The sequence below is a fragment of the Phocoena sinus genome, chromosome 10 (assembly GCF_008692025.1).
Source record: "Phocoena sinus isolate mPhoSin1 chromosome 10, mPhoSin1.pri, whole genome shotgun sequence".
NCBI lineage: Eukaryota > Metazoa > Chordata > Mammalia > Artiodactyla > Phocoenidae > Phocoena > Phocoena sinus.
In genome coordinates, this window is record NC_045772.1 from 93911795 (window position 1) to 93931999 (window position 20205).

Sequence of the window (20205 nt, forward strand, 5' to 3'; positions counted from 1 at the left end):
TTTTACTAAAACAATAAAGGGCAAGAACCAGCATTTAACTGAGCATCTATTAATCTGATACTGTGCTATATAAGTAAACATTCTTTTCTTTAATTCTTAAGTAATTCAGTAATGTAAGTGCTCTCTCCCTATTTTACATGTGAGAAATTTCCTTAAGGGTATCTAGTGAGTGATAGAGCTTATATTTAAAATCCAAATCTGTCTAATTCTGCCAGAGTATTGTTTGCTAATCATAAGAGATTTTTAGAGAGCAGAAGAATGAAGAATAAATGCTAAATAAGAAAATGCTGAGTTGTGTAAACCAGAAGAATCTTTCGGAATTATCTTTTTGTTATTTTTCTCACTGTGGTTTTCAGTTTCATTCTTTGCCCATTATCTAAATTCATAGCTAATAAGCTATCTTTGTTTAAGTTGTTAATTTCTCAAAATGAACAAACAAGAATGTTGCAGGACACATAACTGAAAGAGGAGAGTTGGTTGATCCTGTAATATTTTTGAAGTAGAAATTTAGATTTTATTTTTAAAAAGAAGTTCAGTATTAGGTCACTAGTGTATGCTTTTAGATCAGCAAATAAATTTTAATAGGAAGGCCAATATTGGAGCATAGTAATCAGCAAAATTAGTATTCGTTTATTAAACGTAAGATAATAATTGATTTAAGATAATACTGAAATGAGGAATAAGGTAAAAGCAGACACGTTTTACTATACCATACGCTTGTAAGAACGTATTATTTTAGAGTTCTGTAATACAGAATGTTTAGCACTCTGTGTTAGATGCTCTCTGATAGGATGATGAACTCCTCCCCCTAATGGAGAAGATAGGTTTCCTGTTAAGTATATGACATTTTAGATGAAGTAGCAGTACATTTTCTGGTAGATGCAGTGGGAAATATTGCAGTAGAAACTGATGAGACTTTAGACTAGAACTTTACATATTTGTAATTTTTCTGCATAAGGTAATATTAAAGCCTTAAGACTCGATGGGCCTGTTGAAAGGTGTTTTATATACAGAGAACAACTCAGGAAATCTTGGAACATATCCAGCCAGGTTTGAAAAAGGAGAGAGGAACCAGGGAGATGAAGAGATAGAAAGCAGATTGTGCAGAAGAGCACAAGAGCAGAGAAGAACAGAAAAGTAGTCACTGATCATTTTCAGTAGTCATTTGAGCCGAGTCACGGATTGTCAGCCAGTTGTAGGGAGGTAAGGGAATGAATGGTAAGGGGTGGAGGCAGCAGCTACAGATCATTCAGAGAACATGGCAGCAAAAACAGAATCATTCAGCTTTTAAACAGTGTCTCTCTAAAGTGGTGGAAACTGTGTTAAAGGCAGAAAAGAAGGACCTTATGGAGAGGGAGAAATTGGAGATCCTGGGAAGGAAGGACATAGTATTGGGAGGAAATTCTTGCAAGGAGGGTAGAGGAAGATACCAGAGTCAAGAGAGAATCTCCATATTAGGGTGGAGGCAAAAGGACAGAGTTTTAAAATAAGCTTCTCCCACCTAAAATAATGACTATTCTAAATTATGTCTAATAAAGGAAAAATTTTTACTCTGATCAGAGTTTCCAGGCAGTAATAAAATGGGGCCAGAAATTCTTTCTTGGAGCTCTGCTTTTAGGAGGGATCAGGAAGGTATCCATTCTCTAAAAGTAGGCAGTAGTATGCATTTTCACATGGATTTAAAATTTGGGCAAGAATACCTTTCATTCATTCACATGGCTAAGCTAGGATCTGAGGATAAGAACTGTTATATAAATTTTTATTTCCATTTTTACTAAGGTTTCTTGACTGTCGTAGGTCTTAGGAAACCTGTCTCCTTTTAAGGTTTTTTTGTTTTTTTAAATAAATTTATTTATTTATTTATTTTTGGCTGCGTTGGGTCTTCGTTGCTGCGCGCGGGCTTTCTCTAGTTGTGGCGAGCGGGGGCTGTGCTGCATTGCGGTGCACGAGCTTCTCATTGCGGTGGCTTCTCTTCTTGCAGAGCACGGGCTCTAGGCACACGGGCTCAGTAGTTGTGGCTTGCGGTCTCTAGAGCACAGGCTCAGTAGCTGTGGCGCACAGGCTTAGTTGCTCCGCGGCATGTGGGATCTTCCCGGACCAGGGCTCGAACCCATGTCCCCTGCATTGGCAGGCGGATTCTTAGCCACTGCGCCACCAGGGAAGTCCCTCCTTTTAAAAATTATTTAACAAATATTTATTGAGTTCTCTGCCAGGCTCTTTAATAGTAGCTGTGAAAGACATAAATAGATGAATTAGGTTCCTGCTATTCTAGAGACTATATCCTAGTTATATATGAAAACAGATTATCAACCCTTTTTCTCTGCTTAGTCATTTTACTCTTAAACACCAAAGTAATTTTAAGATAAACCATAGACATCATAAAATATATCCAGGAATGGTCTGTTGCAAGAAAATGTGAATGTAAAAAATCTAAACTCATGTCTCAAGCAGAAATTATTAACTCTAAAAAGTGTGTAATGTTAGGAGTTGGAGTAGTATTTAATTCTTTTTAACTATGTTTTTGACTTTTAAAAAACATTATATTTAAATATAGATTTATTCAGTTGGCTTAATAGAAGTCCTCTTGTATCTAATATGAACAGATAAACATCCAACTAATATAATCTCTCTTCCATCAGATATAAATCAAATATTTATTGATATTTGCAAGTGAAGATACAAGAATATGGCACAATTTTGCTCAATTTTTAAGTATTTTGTTTCCAAGGTTTGGATGTTTGGGGAAGGCCAGCAAGTGTTTTAAAATTTTTAGAGAGGAGAGAGAAAGATATTTGCTTGTCATTCCATCTAGGCATCACAGTATTAACTTACATGGAATATAATTTATGAATAAAAAACTAATACTTGTATAAGATTATGCCTGATACTTCTTTTTAGGTGGGTGTTTGCATGTACATGTTATTAGTAACAGAATAACATTTTTGAAGGCTGATTTGCCTGGTACACAGGCCACTTTAAATGATAGAAATGTTCTCAGATGAGGACTTGGAAGTTGGTGCTTTAGAATACTTCCTCTGTCGTTTAGAACAGAAGATTAGTACATGTTTCTGCAATGTCAGAGACAGATAAGACGCCTAGGGAAATTGCTGATGTTTACAGTGAAAATGTCAGAATGAATTTAATAATGTTGCTATAGCAGGGGTCCCCAACCCCGGGCCATGGACCAAGAGTGGTCCGTGGTCTGTTAGGAACCGGGTTGCACAGTAGGAGGTGAGCCGAGCGAAGCTCCATCTGTATTTACAGCTTGCTCCCCATTGGTCGCATTACTGCCTGAGCTCCGCCTCCTGTCAGATCAGCGGCGGCATTAGATTCTCATAGGAGCGCGAACCCTACTGTGAACTGCACATGGGAGGGCTCTAGGTCGCAAATACAGATTAGCAGAGAGGTTTGACTGCACAGAGACCATAATAAATCAGTTGCTTGCAGACTCATATCAAAACCCTATCAGTGAGTGGCAAGTGAAAACAAGCTCAGGGCTCCCACTGATTCTGCATTACGGTGAGCTGTATAATTATTTCATTATATATTTCATATTATATTACAATGTAATAGTAATAGAAATAAAGAGCACAATACATGTAATGTGCTTGAATCATGCTGAAACCATCCTCTCCACCCAGTCCGTGGAAAAATTGTCTTCCACGAAACTGGTCCCCGGTGCCAGAAAGGTTGGGGACCGCTGTGCTGTAGGGTAGTTGGAAAGAGCTGACACATCCTAGTTACTTGAAATTTAGTTGCAGAGAGAGTATCTAGAGTGTTTTTTTTTTTTAAACAAAAACAATGAAATAAAAAATACGCTAAATAGAAGGAGTTCTAAAAAAGACATCAACTCTGGTTACAAGCTGTGTAACCTTATTAGAATCTTAGTTTCCTTAGATGTCAAACAGGCAAAACTCTCAGGATAAAATAAAATATGTTATAAAACACAATACGTAATAAAATAATATGTGCAAAGGTACACTACAATTTGAAAACAGATGTACAAGCAAACTTAAGGCGATAATATTGTACTTTTAATTTTTACACAGTCATTTAGTAGAGGAGGTGCCTACTAAATGTAATGTTGCCGGAATTTTTAGAAGGAAGGGTAATAAAAGACTGGGGAAATAGAGGTAAAATATGAGCCCACATTGAGTCTTCGAAATCCTTCTCATTAAATCAACATGTTGTCACTTTGTGAAAGCATTGTAACAGGAGTAACTTAAGATGACACTTGGATTTTGATGTAGGCGTAGTTGGTTTTGTCATTTTTACGTACGTTTGAAGAATAAGTACACATCTTTTCCTCTTCCTTCTCTTTAAACTTAAACTTGAAGGTTATGAATACCGATGGGACTGGGAGACGAGTGCTAGTGGAAGACAAAATTCCCCACATATTTGGGTTTACTTTGTTGGGTGACTATGTTTACTGGACCGACTGGCAGAGGCGTAGCATCGAAAGAGTACACAAACGAAGTGCAGAGCGGGAAATCATCATAGACCAGCTCCCTGACCTCATGGGCCTGAAGGCCACAAATGTTCATCGAATCATTGGTAAGTAATTCCACAGTTCTCTTAGAGATTGAACGAGGAATGAGAAAAGATAGAGACAGTCAGCAGCTTGTAAAGTCAGCAGTGTAAATTGTTGATGTTTTGAGGGGATATACATAAATTCTTTGTGGTACAAGTACGTTTTTCTCAAAGTCTGATACCTTTTACATCATATCCCATGGTGTCTTATAGTGGCTAAGGAAGACAGTGAACAGCTTTTAGACAATTATCTTCTTTCTCAGGGACTATCATTCCATTTCCTTCCACCTCCCTACTGTCAAACCCTAAATGTAAGAACCAGAGAAATTAAATAAATGTCCCAGGGAAAATACTCCAAATCACTTTCTTCTTTTGGTTCCTGAAACCTCCAAACATATTTTCAGCATATCACCAAGTTCAGTGATATTTGGGGATGACCTAGTGCTGGGCACCATGTAGATGGTCCATGAATAATTTTGGAATCAAGAACTTTCTTTAAAGTTGTTTATCCAAAAACAAATGAGAACTTTAAGTTATCAGATTGATTGGCAGGAATAACCTTTTAAATGTTGGCTTAGTCCTCTGCCTACATAGTTTGAATTGAAGGGCTAAACTTAACACACACACACACCCCTTCATGAAAAGAATTTCTACTGTATGAATAATATAGTTTACTTAAAGTTTACTGTGGGTACAAAGGAAAGTATTTTTGTCATACCTCTGTTCCCAGTTGATCAGCACAAGAGTTTTGACCTGCTCCGTTTTCAACCTGGGCCAGTTCAGCACTCCTTAGGCAACCTGGTAGTCCCCACTCCTGGGAGGTCACCATACTGATGCCAACTTAATCGGATACCCAATCAGCATAGAGCATTACCGATCAAAACTCTTGGGCTCAAGCCATCCTGCTTCTGAGTAGCTGGGACTATAGGCCTGCACAACTGTGCCTGGCCTTTTATTCCCTATTAACCCTCACAGTGCATGTCTATGAGATTACAGCTGAAACTCTAGATTTGAGAGCAAATATAATCCTTGGTCTTTGTGAAACAAATGCTTAGTCACTTTAAATGGAAAATGTGTTGATTGTATCAATGCGTGTGTCCTTCTGTGCCCTTTTATAATTTTAGGTTCCAACCCCTGCGCTGAGGAGAATGGGGGATGTAGCCATCTCTGCCTCTATAGACCTCAGGGCCTTCGCTGTGCCTGCCCCATTGGCTTTGAACTCATCAGTGACATGAAGACCTGCATTGTCCCAGAGGCTTTCCTTTTGTTTTCACGGAGAGCAGATATCAGGAGAATTTCTTTGGAAACTAACAATAATAACGTGGCCATCCCGCTCACTGGTGTCAAAGAAGCTTCTGCTTTGGATTTTGATGTGACAGACAACCGAATTTACTGGACTGACATATCACTCAAGGTTAGCAAAAGAACTGAAATATTAAAACTGGGGGCTAAAAGGGAGAGCATCTAGGATTTCTGACTCTTCGTGCTATTATCAACTTTCCTCATTACTTAATAGGCAGAGTTCTACAAAAACACTTAACTTTTTAAAGGAAGTCGAGGGAAAGGCCCATTCAGTATTTTTTATTAAGTATGTTTTAGTGCAAGATACTTTGCTTGAGTGTTCTAAATCTGCAAGACATAATCTTCCTCTACTTTGTTCTGTTTGAATTTAATGAGTGACATTTTCTTCAGTTAGAGAGTAAGCAATTGTATGCTTCATATAAATGGCTTGTAGAGACTTGACTCTAAATTTATTAAAAAAAATTTTGGGGCGCCTGACTGAGGTAGAAAATGGCAATTATGAGTTATAGCATACCTTTTTTTTCCCCCCAGAATAAATATTGAAAAGCACATTGAGTCAATAAGGAGGAGCTCTTAACCGGAAAATCTGGAGAATAAGCTTTCCTTCTTCCAGATTGTTTTAGATAACTTGTGTAAAATTTTGTCTCATGTGCAAAAACCATGGAATGTTAGACCCAGAGTTGGATTCTAATGGTGTTCAGTAAAATCTGTTAAATGAGTGAATAAATGCTTTATCTTGGCTTTTATTGTGTGGGCTTGTAAGTTTCCTCATCTTGAAAATAGCGATAATGTCTACCTTGCAGGGCTGTTGTAAGGATTAAATCAGAAAATATATGTACACAAAGTACTTAGGATAGTACTTGCCACAAAGTAACAGCTATTATTAATAGCTTGAATTATGATGGTTTTAATTTTTAGGGGATTCAAAGCTACAGTGGTAATGGTATGATAATAGTCACATGCACTTCTATAAGGTATCAATATAAGGTTGTTGAGATCTTCAGTTGACACGGTGACATGGCCTACTCTCAAGTACCCTCAGGAAGCTGACTACCAGTTAAAAGTCTACAACATTCTGGTCACGTCTTTTTCACTTGATTACTAATAAATTTTACAAGAATAGTCATTCCACTGTTCTACTAGAATAAATTTCTGGTCCTTAAAAATTTCAAAACTTTCTCCCTGAATTGGCAATAAAACTTGAGGTCACAGTTGCATTTATTAGAGATTGACATCATTTTTTTTCTTTGCTCATAAAATATGTGAATTGTATTGAGAAACTATGCCTCTGGCTCTTCTGGATCCTCCCACCCAACGAAAACCAAACCATACATTCCTTCTGGATGGTGTTTTGTACTTAAGCCCTGTGACTTTTTTGTTAATCTTATTTTTGCAGACCATCAGCAGAGCCTTTATGAATGGCAGTGCACTGGAACATGTGGTAGAATTTGGCTTAGATTATCCAGAAGGCATGGCAGTAGACTGGCTTGGGAAGAACTTGTACTGGGCAGACACAGGAACAAATCGAATTGAGGTATCAAAGTTGGACGGGCAGCACCGACAAGTTTTGGTGTGGAAAGACCTAGATAGTCCCAGAGCTCTTGCATTGGACCCCGCTGAAGGGTAAACAGCTTTTTGTACGCATTCTTTGCAACTGCATTGTTCATGGCCAAGTTATGGATTATATTCTTGATGTCTTAAATAATGCTTATTAGGAATTTGACAAGTCAACCATAGACAGGCTTTATCTTAAAACCATTAGTTGAGATTTCACTGATTTAGAATTAATAATTATTAGCTAAATTTGACTTTTGTCATCATTAACATTGGGTGAAAAAGATTAGTGAGGGCTTCCCTGGTGGCGCAGTGGTTGGGAGTCCGCCTGCCGATGCAGGGGGCGCGGGTTTGTGCCCCGGTCCAGGAAGATCCCACATGCTGCGGAGCGGCTGGGCCCGTGAGCCATGGCTGCTGAGGCTGTGCGTCCGGAGCCTGTGCTCCGCAACAGGAGAGGCCACAACAGTGAGAGGCCCACGTACCGCAAAAAAAAAAAAAAAAAAAGTGAAATGGATTAATAATTAAATATTAATGATCATACTCATATACTAAGTAGACAGCCTTTTTAAAGGTGTCATCAAGTCTGTATTTGCTTGCACTCTCTCCCAAGTTACACCAGATTCCAAACCTATTAAAGTAAACCCACTGAAATAATGTGTGCTAGGAAATAACTGCATTTTACAAGCTCCATTCTAGAATGTTAATTCAAAAATGGACAATTAGTTTGATTATTATTATAAACTTGGGGAAACTTTGATATTAAACAGTGAACTTTCTGATAAACTATTTTTTTTACAACGTGATGTGTTTTTCAACGGTAGATGATCCTTCTTACATGGTTTAGCAAGTTTTAAAAAGCCGGCATCTAAGAAATCTGAAATGTGAAGAATAACTCCATTTTAAAAAGCAGAAGTTAACAGTGTGAACATACAAACATATTTACTATAGCCGTAATGAAAAATAGTTTCCCTGAATCAGTCAGTTCCATGGTTAGCTTGTTAGCCATGTGGTTAAGAAGGTCATACTGAAAGCACCCCCTCTGTGCTGACATGTTGTGATTGGGTTATGGTGATTTTTATTCTAAACATTAGTTACCAGACAGATATTTAGTAGTTGGGACGAAGCACTCTAGTTTATGTGGCTGCTGGCAACTGTGAAATTTCTCCCACAGTTGTTTTCTCTTGGGCTCTCGGGGTGTGCACGTGCCTGTCAGCTGACAAGTACAAATGCAAACAAAGACCGAGACAACTTCAGTTTTCGGAAAACCATGTTCATACATTGCTACCAAATCAACCATCAGCTAACAGGCTGATGAGTGAATATCTCCCATGGGTATTTGATGAGACCTGGCATGTGGAGAACATTCCTACTCCCAGTATTCAGAGTGTCTTGAAACTAGCACTACTCGTTCAGCTGAAAGGGCATTTGGCTAAGGATTAGCGTCTAGTTCTAGCGCTGCCATATGACTGGCTTGAAGACATTAGACAAATCAGTCACACTTTTAGTGCCTTGGCCTCCTCATATGTAAAAAACCTATACTGTTGAGCTGCTCTAAGGTTAAGGTGAAGAACTCAAAAGAGTACAACAAAAGCAAAAGAGTGTTCTAAAATTTCACAGGGGTTGTAGTAATAGTGTTCACTGACCAGCTGACACATTAAGGGGTGGTTCGTTGCTCTTACACGTCGCAGTGTGTTACCTTGGACCATGTGACCAAATACATTTTCAAACTTTGCTTTTAAATTTCAGTTAAAGGCTATTAATTTTTACCCTTGATGTACTGCTGCAACTTAGTTTGGGGGAGAGTTGATGACACAAATTGAAAAGAAGTTTAAAAATTCGAATTACTTGTATTCAGAAATGCATATATTTTGTTCTGAAGTGAATCAGGTTCTGAGACCAGAGCTTTAATTCTTTGCTAACTTCTTGAATATTAGTTTTATAAATGGAATGCTGCAATAAGGAAATCATTGGTTTGTTTCCAGTTCCTAGGTTTTGGATGGAACAAATTCATTGGAAAGACTAAGGAAAGCTGACTCACTTCCTTTTTAGGATATGAGAAAAAATATTTAGTTGAGGCTGCCAGTATTCTTGAAAAAAATTATAGCTATGATTTTGCTTTACCAGTTTCCTTGACTTAATGTGTATTTTCTTTAAATTCATTTAGTTACTGTGCATGAATATGATCCTTTCTCCCAAATAGTCAAAAATGTAATGTTAAGTATCCACTGTTTTGAATTTAGATTTATGTATTGGACTGAATGGGGTGGAAAGCCTAAGATAGACAGAGCTGCCATGGATGGAAGTGAACGTACTACATTAGTTCCAAATGTGGGGCGAGCAAATGGCCTAACTATTGATTATGCTAAAAGGAGGCTTTATTGGACAGACCTGGACACCAACTTAATAGAATCTTCAAATATGCTTGGTAAGCTGTACTCCTTTTTGTTCAGACAGATAGTATATAATCCTTTCTGTGCAGAAGTCAGTGGCTGCTGTTTACCATAGGTTAGATACTATTAATAAAACTTCATATGAATGTCTAGGTTCTTCCTCTGTCTCACACTGTATCCTATTTATTAATAGTGGCCCAGGTACTTGGATTCATATCTCTTTAATATGTGGAAATTTCATTACTATTGGGCTTATAATGGAATTTATAACACCCTGGGTATTCCTGAAGTGACTTTTTGTACCGGTAAAATACAATATATGCATTTTCATCCTTTTTTGGAAGGAAAAATAGTTGAACTATAGACCTTTATGGAGGGAAAATAAGACCACAATCAAAATAGACCATTTACAGGAGTTTAAAAAAACTCAGTGATTTGTAGCAAGAATATTAGTTTGAGGCATGGGGTCAGACTGCAGGTGGGTTGATTTCAGAGGACCAGTCTGGTTTAAGAATTGCTTTTAAAGGAATCCTTCTGTTTTAAGTTGCTTACAAAAGTAATGTTTTATATGTTAACATTTTATTTTATTTTTGCCAATAAGACTCTTACATTCTCACATATTTCATCTCTCTGCTTCTCCCCTTTCTATTGCCTTTCTGAAAACAGGACTCAACCGTGAGGTTATAGCAGATGACTTGCCTCATCCTTTTGGCTTAACTCAGTACCAAGATTACATCTACTGGACGGACTGGAGCCGACGCAGCATCGAGCGTGCCAACAAAACCAGTGGCCAAAACCGCACCATCATTCAGGGCCATTTGGATTATGTGATGGACATCCTCGTGTTTCACTCCTCTCGGCAGGCAGGGTGGAATGAGTGTGCTTCCAGCAATGGGCACTGCTCCCACCTCTGCTTGGCAGTGCCAGTTGGAGGTTTTGTTTGTGGATGCCCTGCCCACTACTCTCTTAATGCTGACAACAGGACTTGTAGTGGTAAGCTGCATTTCCCCCCCGCAAAGCAATCTATAATTAGCGGAGAAAGCAGGATTTTGAAAACACTGTAGTTCATGTTCTTTCTAGAGTAAAAAGTTGTAGAGGTCCAGAGTTGATCATTTGTTTAATAAAAGGGAAGGACTAAATGTGGAAAAATGCAAGTTGTTGTTACTTTTATTTGTTTGGTGCTAACTAGTTGATGTTATGGAAAAATTGATACTATAGAAAAAGTAAGTGTTTTATCCTTGGGGATTAAATATGTATTGAAAAATGTGCATAGCTTCTTTGAGAGACAGCAGACAGCACATATGTGTGCTATACATACTTATTCATGATAAAGGAAGGGAAGAACAGTACAAACAGTACAACAAAGAGAATCTACAAAATACAATCTCCTTGTCCTTTGAAGTTCATAGAATAGGCTAAAGATGAAGAATTTAAGTGTGTAAGAGGCCAGGCAGAAAATGCTATAAGTAAATTTAGCTCAGTATGAAACAGTAAATAGATGGGGAAGGAAAACTAGAGAGCACATGCTCTGAACATAGTGAGTGGTCGCCACTTACTTCTAGCTGATGTTACCAGCTCTTCTCAGATTCACATGCACACAGAGACACACACATACAGTGCTAAGAACACCAAAACACAGTGTGCCACAAAAGATCGTTGGCTTGGGGAGTCCTGATTTATGATTCAGGTGTGCGTGAACGCCCATGGCTTGGTGGATAGACAAGAACAAATTGGTAGATATGATAAATAGATCAGAAAAAGTAGATTCGTGGGAGAGAAGTAGGGTATGGTTCACTAAGTTAGAAGGTAACAGAATTGCTGTAGGATATTGGATATAGTGAACTATTGAAATTACCTTATTCTGTGCCTGAAAGTATAGGAGGTCACATAGGAAAGGATCTAGTCTGTTCTGACACGAGACTTCAGTTCTGAAAAAGAAAGAACATCAGTTTATAGTTTAATGATTTGGCATCTCTGTCACATGTAAGTTTTGTGTTTTACCAAAACAAGTCACGTACACTTTTTAAGCCTTATTTTTTCTCATTTGTACAATGGGAATAATAATAGTAATTAACTTGTAGGGTTGCTATGAAAATTGAATAAGATATAATAACATGATTTGATTGCTGTGGAGAATGGATTTGAGGAGGAAAATTAAGTGGTTGCAGGGCAGTCAGACTCTTGTGATAATGCAGGTCGACTTAGACGGGGCTGGTGGCCGTCGTGATGGAGAGACGTTGATGGGTTCAAGGTATATTTTGAAACTAGAATGAACAGAACTTGTTAATGAGTTGTATATGAGGAAGAATAAGAGGGAGGAAGCAAGGATGACTCGTAGATTTTTGGTGTGAGCAGTTAAGTAGATAGTAAATGGGGAGGATTCGTTTTCAAAAAGAATTAAAAAATAATTTTAGGTTTGTATTGATTTTCCTATGGGAAGTAGAACTATTAAATAGGTAATTGTAGGGACTTCCCTGGTGGTGCAGTGGTTAAGAATCCGCCTGCCAATGCAGGGGACATGGGTTCGAGCCCTGGTCCGGGAAGATCCCACATGCCGTGGAGCAACTAAGCCCGTGAGCCACAACTACTGAGCCTGTGCTCTAGAGCCCGCGTGCCTAAAGCCCGTGCTCTGCAACAAGATAGGCCACCGCAATGAGAAGCCTGCGCACTGCAACGAACAGTAGCCCTCACTCACTGCAACTAGAGAAAGCCCATGTGCAGCAACGGAGACCCATCGCAGCCTTAGATAGATAGATAGATAGATAGATAGATAGATAGATAGATAGATAGATAGATCAACAGAGACCCAACGCAGCCAGAGATACATAGATCAGTCGATCAACAGAGACCCAATGCAGCCATAGTTAGATCGATAGATAGGAAGATAGGAAGGAAGGGAGGGAGGGAGGGAGGGAGGGAGGGAGGGAGGAAGAAAGGAAAGAAAAGAAAGGAAAGGAAAGGAAGGAAGGAAGGAAAAGAAAGAAAGAAAAATTGTATAGAAGAATCCATAGCTCAGGGAGATGTTAGAGGTATTAAGTTTAGAAATGCCAGCATGTATTTAAAATAGGTACTTAGGGAGAAGGTATAGACCTGGGGTCAGCAAACTTTTTCTTTAAAGAGCCAGAGAGTAAATATTTAGGCTTTGTGAATCCTATAGTCTCTCTCACATCTATACAGCTCTGAACATTTCAGTGTGATAGCAGCCATAGATGTTACATTTTTAAAATGTGGCTCAATTCTGATAAACTTTATTATAAAAACAGGCAGCAGGCCAGATTTACCTTGTGGGCCATAGTTTGCAAACTCTAGTGTGGCGAAAAGAAGGGGTCTGGTAACCTCAGGAACTCTGGTTGAGGAGAGAAAGCTCGCAGTGGACACACAAAAGCAGCAGCGAGAAGGGCCAGAGGAGAACCAGGAGAAGATAGTGACACAGAAGACAAAAGAGAAGATTGTTTGAAAATAGAACTGTGTTAATGCTGTTGACAGGTTGAGTAAGGTGAGGCCTAAAATAGTATCCATTGGATATTTGGATGAGGTGGTTATTAGTAACCCTGAAAAAAGTAATTTCAGGGAGGTAATGGTGAAAGATGGGAATAGATCAACAAGTGAATGGAGAAAAGGAAGGGCTGGTAGTGTATGTGTTATGTAGACATCTTTTTTAAGAAGTTTAACTTTGGAAGGAGAAAATGGGAGTAATAAGTGATGGAGACAGAAGAATAGGGAAAGACCTTTTGAGGTCATTATTGTTTGGGCTGATTTTACCAGTGTGTGCTAGTCGGTGAGTGAAGGTTTTGAGAAATCAGTGCTGAGTGTCTCTAATGTCTGTCTTTGGCTCTTTCTGAGATGATTGGCAGTGTTTCAAGAGGCTTCCTGTTGCGTGTTCTTTTTATAATGAGTACTATTTAATATTTGTGCACAGATGTATTAGATTCCAAAGCAGATTACAAGAGAAGTTTAACACAAAGTACTTGCCCTCAAAAAGTTTTCTAACATTGTGTAATTTACTTCTAGACCTGTGTTTCAAAAGCTAAATCAGATCATGTTGTTACTCTGCTCAAAACCTCCCATTTCACACAGAGTGAAAACCTAGTTCTTATAATGGCCTACAAGTTCCTGCATGATCTGTACCCCACATTTTGCACACCCCTCCCCGCTTTGCTTCTTTAACCTCAGCTTTTACCATTCTCTCTCTTGCTCTCTCCATGGCAGCCACACCAGCCTCATTGCTGTTTTCAAATATGCCAGTTACTCCTACTTCAGGACTGTTATACTGCTTATTTCCTCTACTTGGAATGTTCTTCCTGCAGATACTTGCATGGATATACTTCACCTCCAAGTCATTGCTTAATTGTGACCTCCACAGTGAGACCTGATCTGCCCAATTTAAAATTGCAAGTCATCCTTCCACCCTATCTAACATTGCCAGTGCCCCTTACCTGCCATTTTTCTTTTTCCTGTGACACTTAATCACTCTCTGATATACTGTATAATTTATACACTCTATTATTTATATATTATAGCCTCTTTATTATGCTTATTACTTGTTATCTGTTTACTGGGATATAAGCTCCATGAAGCAGCATTTTTTTTCCTGTTTTTCCACTGATGTATCTTAGGTGCCTAAAACAGTGTTCGGTAAATAGTAGTCATTCAAGAAATCATTGTTAAATAGAAGAATGAAGAAGCAGGACAGGATTTGGAAAAACATGTGCTCTTCCATTCAGCAGCAGCTTTGTGACCTGGGAAAAATTACTTAACCTTTCTGAGCCTTTCTTTAGAAATTACTTAACCGTTCTGAGTTTGCTCACCTATAAAATGGAGTAATTTGGGGGATTGGATGACATCTGGTATGATGTGTGACATCTTGGAGTTCCTAAATAAATGCTTGTTTCTTTTCTTTCCCAGTTTTCTGAAATAATTTTATTTCCTTACTTTCAAAATCATGGCTACAGGGCTGTCCTTAGTTATCATCATCTCATGCTTGTTTCTTCATTTGTTTACTCATTTATTCTTTCAATGAATATTTACTGAACACCTGATCCACACTGGGCATCATTTGAGCCAGTGAAGAATGTAGCACTGAATAAAATAGACATTAATCCCTGCCCTCATGGAGCTTACATTTGAGTGGGACAGATAATGAACTAAATAAGTAAACTCTGTCATGAGTTAGATGGAGATGAGTGTTATGGAGAAAATTAAGAGCAAGAAAGGGTGGGTAAGAGGATCACAGTGTTAAATAGGGTCATGAGAGAAGTCCTGACTGTAAAAGTGACACTATGTCCGGAACTGAAGGAGGTGAGGAAATGAGCTGTGCTGTATATCTGGGAGAAGACCTGTCAAGCAAAAGGGAATAGCAAATGCAGAGGCCCTAGGGGGAAGCGTGTCCGGCATATTAGAGGAACACCTAGGAGGCCAGTGTCTCTGGAACACAGTGAATAGAAATTAAGTCAGAGAGGAAACAGGAGGCCAAATTGTGTAATCCCTTGTTCAGTACTGAAGTGGTTGGCCTCTATGGAACCTTTGTGCAAATTGGGAAAAGACGTTTCCTCTGGGCAGATGCAGCTGCATAGGTGCTTGACTTGGCTAATGAAGTGTGGACTGGACTTCAGTCCCTACTTGGTGCCTTTGGCACAATGCACAAATGGCACAGTCAGACATGGTGGGCTTGGCCTTGTCATTTATGCTGTTCTTACACCAGAGTAATACCTTTCTTTAAGCTTTGGGTGAACACTTGTGTCTTCAAAGGAGAGCTGAAGAGCTTCCTCCTACATCATCCTCCAACTTTTGCGTGTGGCTGGCTCTCTTCGTTGTGGGAATGCAAAACAGAGACAACCTCATAGGACAGTTTTGAAAGCATTCTGCAGGAGATGAGGGAGTGGTGGTTAGAGGTTACATAAATTAGGATGGATTTAGGCTTACAAAATTGCATATTCTTTGTCACTTTTGTAAATAAGTCAAAACATCAGCTTCCTCTTAGAAATATTGAGCCAGTTGTAATTATTAATGTCATCCATAGACTTTGAAACAAGCATTTATTTGGAGCCATATTTGGCTTTGTCTTAATCTACATTTCTAGAACACCTAATCGTGGAATCTTATTAAAGGTTAAAACTTGACTCAAAAAAAAAAAAAGTACCCAGTGAAACATACTTGGAGCCAAATATATCTTTGATTATTTCCCAGGCAGGAAAAGTTGACACCTAAAACTGGGGGGTCTTTCTTCTAAGTTTCATTGTGTGTCTTAGTATAAGCGGTGCTTATTTTGTTGGAAATTTAGAATTCAGAACTTTTTTTTTCTATTGTCTTGATTTACAAGAATGTAGTACTGCCAAAAAAATAATTCTTAAAAAAAAAAAAAAAGATGGGTAACTTGTTAACTACTCTGTTGTGACCTGTATTCTTACTGCTTAAGGCATGGCTTCTACTAAAACTGCTGAAAGTTGTTAAATCAATATGTTATGGACTCCAGGTAATGGAGAGTTCCAGTGGGATCATTGGAATACTTTCTAAATCTTCCAAGCTAGGTGTGGACTTTTAGCCAGTGAGGAACTCAAAGCCGAATTTCAGTGTTGTGAATACCAAGTTTCTTTGTGAGAACCAGTGAATTTCTTTGGGATTTAAGCCAGTATAGATTTGGGTGTAAATGTAAAGTCAACCAGGGAACCACAAATAATGGAGCTGTGAAGAATGGGGTTTAAGGGGCAATGAAGCAGGGAGTTCTGTCTTGGCCATTTATGTTTATATCCCTGAGAAGGACAAAATTCTCCTGGATTTAGGTGGTGACTGAGCAACGTGTAATTACAGAACTTTTACATATATTTTAAATGAAGATTTAAAAAATGCTATTAGACTTTGAAGTTTTTGGTAGCACTGCCAGATGCTATCCTTTTCTAGATTAGAGATGCAGAGGCCTAGTCCCTGGGAAAGGGAAATATTGTCTCTGTTGCATTTTCCCATTTCATAAATTTAGGGCATCAACTTAAGTGTGTTTTTTATTTTTTTTACTGGCTCCCTCTCCTTGCAACCCACTGTGCAAAATATTGAGCCTATATCTGCAACCAGTGAGGGTTGGTTTGAATCCTACTAATACCAAGTTTATTACTGCTACCACTGATAATAATAAACAGTAGTTATTTTTACTTGACATTTACATAATGCCTTACAATTTTTTGTTGAGGTATAATTGCCATAATGCCTTACAGTTTTTAAAGTATTTACACATATGTTGTAAAATTTTTATAGCAACTCAATGAGCAGGACAACATAGCTATGACCTTATTTTAGAGTTGAGTAGATTTTGACCCAGAGAGGTTTAGGGCCTTAATTAAGGTCAAGTGACTAAACAGTGTGAGAAGTGAGACTAAAACCAATCTTGAAGTTTCTTCTTTGACCTATGGAGACCCAGGCTTCCTTCCACCTACACGAATTGGTTATGGAGGAGTTAGGATTATTTACTTGGCAGACAGGAGAATTTTGTCTATCTCTATTAAATGCTTCATTAAAATCAAGTGTCCTATGATACCGCTGTGGACAAGACAGAGAAAAAGTGGCTAGTTGGCTGTTATCATGGGGTAAATTCATAACTGGTTTGGTAACCAGAGTGCCGATCAGTGTTACCTCTAAGAGAGTTTCTGGAGGCATTCCAAAGGGTTTTATCTCAACCTTACCTTTTCAACATACATGTCTGTTTTGTATGAGATACAGACAACAGGCTGATCAAATCTTTGAGTGATACAAGACTTAGGGTAACTGTGTTTCCTATTTGCTTTTTTCTTTCTTTAAGCTCCAACTACTTTCCTGCTCTTCAGTCAAAAGAGCGCCATCAACCGCATGGTGATTGATGAACAGCAGAGCCCTGACATCATCCTTCCTATCCACAGCCTTCGGAATGTCCGGGCCATTGACTATGACCCACTGGACAAGCAACTCTATTGGATTGACTCACGACAAAACATGATCCGAAAAGCACAAGAAGATGGCAGCCAGGTAATTTCAGGGCTGCATTCAAAATCCAGTTCTTCTGCCTAGTAATTGGACCAGCCAACCATCCTATTTTACTTAAGTCTTGACTCCGCTTGTGTGTGTGTGTGTGTGTGTGTGTGTGTGTGTGTGTGTAAAACTGAAATTCTGAACCTAGCAGCTTTTTTCCCTCCTAATGATATTTGAGTAAACAATTGTTTGATAATTCTATTAGAATGAAGATTGTGTTGTATTAAAATAACTTATGCTCATATATTAGTATGACTGTCAGTGCCACCTGTATCATTTATATAGTTTTTTTTTTAAATTCCATTTACATGGAGTGTTGGAAACTTTGAAATCAAATACACACATGGTTCTGATCTCAGCTTTGTCACTCACTAGGATTCTTATGAACTTTTTAGCTGAAAGGAATGTAAAAGCACATAGCCCATTACCACATACTGGGCACTCAGTAAATAATAGTTCTATTACTAGTTAACTATTATTTAAAAGGTTCAGAGGATGGGAAACATAAAACACAGTCTCAGTAAAATTACATCTAGGATATGTTATCATTAGTCTAATCTTTTTTTGTTTTTGTTTTGGTAACTATTATTTGGTGACTGTGGGATAGGAATGAAAATATTATCAACATGTCTTATCTGTGCTTACATTCTAGTCATGATTTACATACCACTGTCCATAATTCTTTGCTTTCTTTCTGTGTCCAAGCAGTATTAGACCAGGATTACTATAAATAATTATTTGTCATTTTCCTTTTAACAGTAATGTTAAGTTGCATTTTTAATGCATTAAAATTTAGGGAGATTAGATTACTTATTTTTCATGTCTTATCTGACAAGAGCAAGGAGATAGTGTATTTAGGGCTGCCGAGGATCATTTAGGGGTATAGCTGTAGCGGTATACTACAGGTGCACTTTACACGGTGTAGGCCAGGACCAATAGGCTGATAACTAGTTGATAGAAATTATAGCTGTTGTTATACAGCTGAGGACATAGCAAATAAATGAGAGCCTTATTAAGGAGTGTTACCTCAGAGATGCCGAGTAAATAAAATATAGTTTATTCAGATAAAACAGATGAACAGAGCCTGTCTTTTTGTTTGGCTTTGTTTAAAAAAAAAATGGGGGGGGGGGTAGATTTGAGGATTAGAGAAGGACATGACTGATAGACGTGGTTTGTAGCCCTGACTAATTGCTATTGTCTCTAGAGCAGAGTTTCTCAACTTCCACACTGTTGACGTTTTTGGCTGGATAATTCTCTGTGTGGAGGTCTGATGTGTACGTCATAGGATATTTAGCAGCATCCCTGGCCTCTCCCCACTAGAAGCCAGTTACAATCTCATAGGCGTGACAATCAAAAATGGCTCCAGGGCTTCCCTGGTGGCGCAGTGGTTGAGGGTCCGCCTGACGATGCAGGGGGCGCGGTTCTTGCCCCGGTCCGGGGAGGATCCCGCATGCCGCAGAGCGGTTGGGCCCGTGAGCCATGGCTGCTGAGCCTGCGCGTCTGGAGCCTGTGCTCCGCAACAGGAGAGGCCACAACAGTGAGAGGCCCGCGTACCGCAAAAAAAAAAAAAAAAAAAAAAAGTCTCCAGACATTGGCCAGTACCCCTGGTGGAGGCGTTTGCAAATGCAGAATCGCCCCTGGTTGAGCACCACTGCTTTAGAGTTATTTCTAGAGTGTGGTTCTAGCCGCAGTTGTCTCTGGTTTACAGGGACAGCTGCCACCTTCTCACTCATTTCTGATCAGTGCAATATCAGCTTCTTAGAGCAACCATATGGCCTCAGCTCGCTCTACTGCTTTATGTTGTAATAACCAAAGGGAACTAAGAAATGTCGCTTGAGACTTGAGAGTTCCTTCTCAGGTGTGTGACCACAGAAGTATAAGTATTGTGAGTGGTCTCCTCGGAGCTATCTGGCTTGGAATCCAATTTTCTGTGTGTGTTTCTTTTTTCTCCCTTAGGGCTTTACAGTGGTTGTGAGCTCAGTTCCGAATCAGAACCTAGAAATACAGCCCTATGACCTCAGCATTGATATTTATAGCCGCTATATCTATTGGACTTGCGAGGCCACCAATGTCATTAATGTAACAAGATTAGATGGGAGATCGATTGGAGTGGTGTTAAAAGGCGAGCAAGACAGACCTCGAGCCATTGTGGTAAACCCAGAAAAAGGGTATGTTACTAAGGTGGCATCTGAAACCCTCATCAGCCTTCCTTTTCAGCCCATGTATATTCTTGCTTTCTCTGATTTTACTGTCTAGAATTTCCTTCCTTAGTCACTACTGCTTTAATTCTAATTTCTACCCATACCTCCAGGACTGTTTGAACTGTAACATCCTCCGTGAAGTTTCCCTTGATCTGCCCCACCCCCAGCCAGATGTGACATTCTCCTCTCTCAAATACCCACCGCTCTATGTCTGTACCTCTCTAGTTATACTTAGT

General features: G+C 38.9%; 1 protein-coding gene across 1 annotated transcript in view; it reads left to right on the top strand.

Moving 5' to 3' along the window:
• LRP6 (LDL receptor related protein 6) overlaps positions 1 to 20205 on the top strand; it is a 185832-nt gene that overhangs the window by 128295 nt on the left and 37332 nt on the right. Inside the window, exons 8-14 of the mRNA XM_032644864.1 lie at positions 4338 to 4554; positions 5655 to 5944; positions 7229 to 7455; positions 9627 to 9811; positions 10443 to 10769; positions 17563 to 17765; positions 19725 to 19936. Coding sequence (XP_032500755.1) covers positions 4338 to 4554; positions 5655 to 5944; positions 7229 to 7455; positions 9627 to 9811; positions 10443 to 10769; positions 17563 to 17765; positions 19725 to 19936 — 1661 coding nt within the window. The remainder of the gene's footprint in view (positions 1 to 4337; positions 4555 to 5654; positions 5945 to 7228; positions 7456 to 9626; positions 9812 to 10442; positions 10770 to 17562; positions 17766 to 19724; positions 19937 to 20205) is intronic.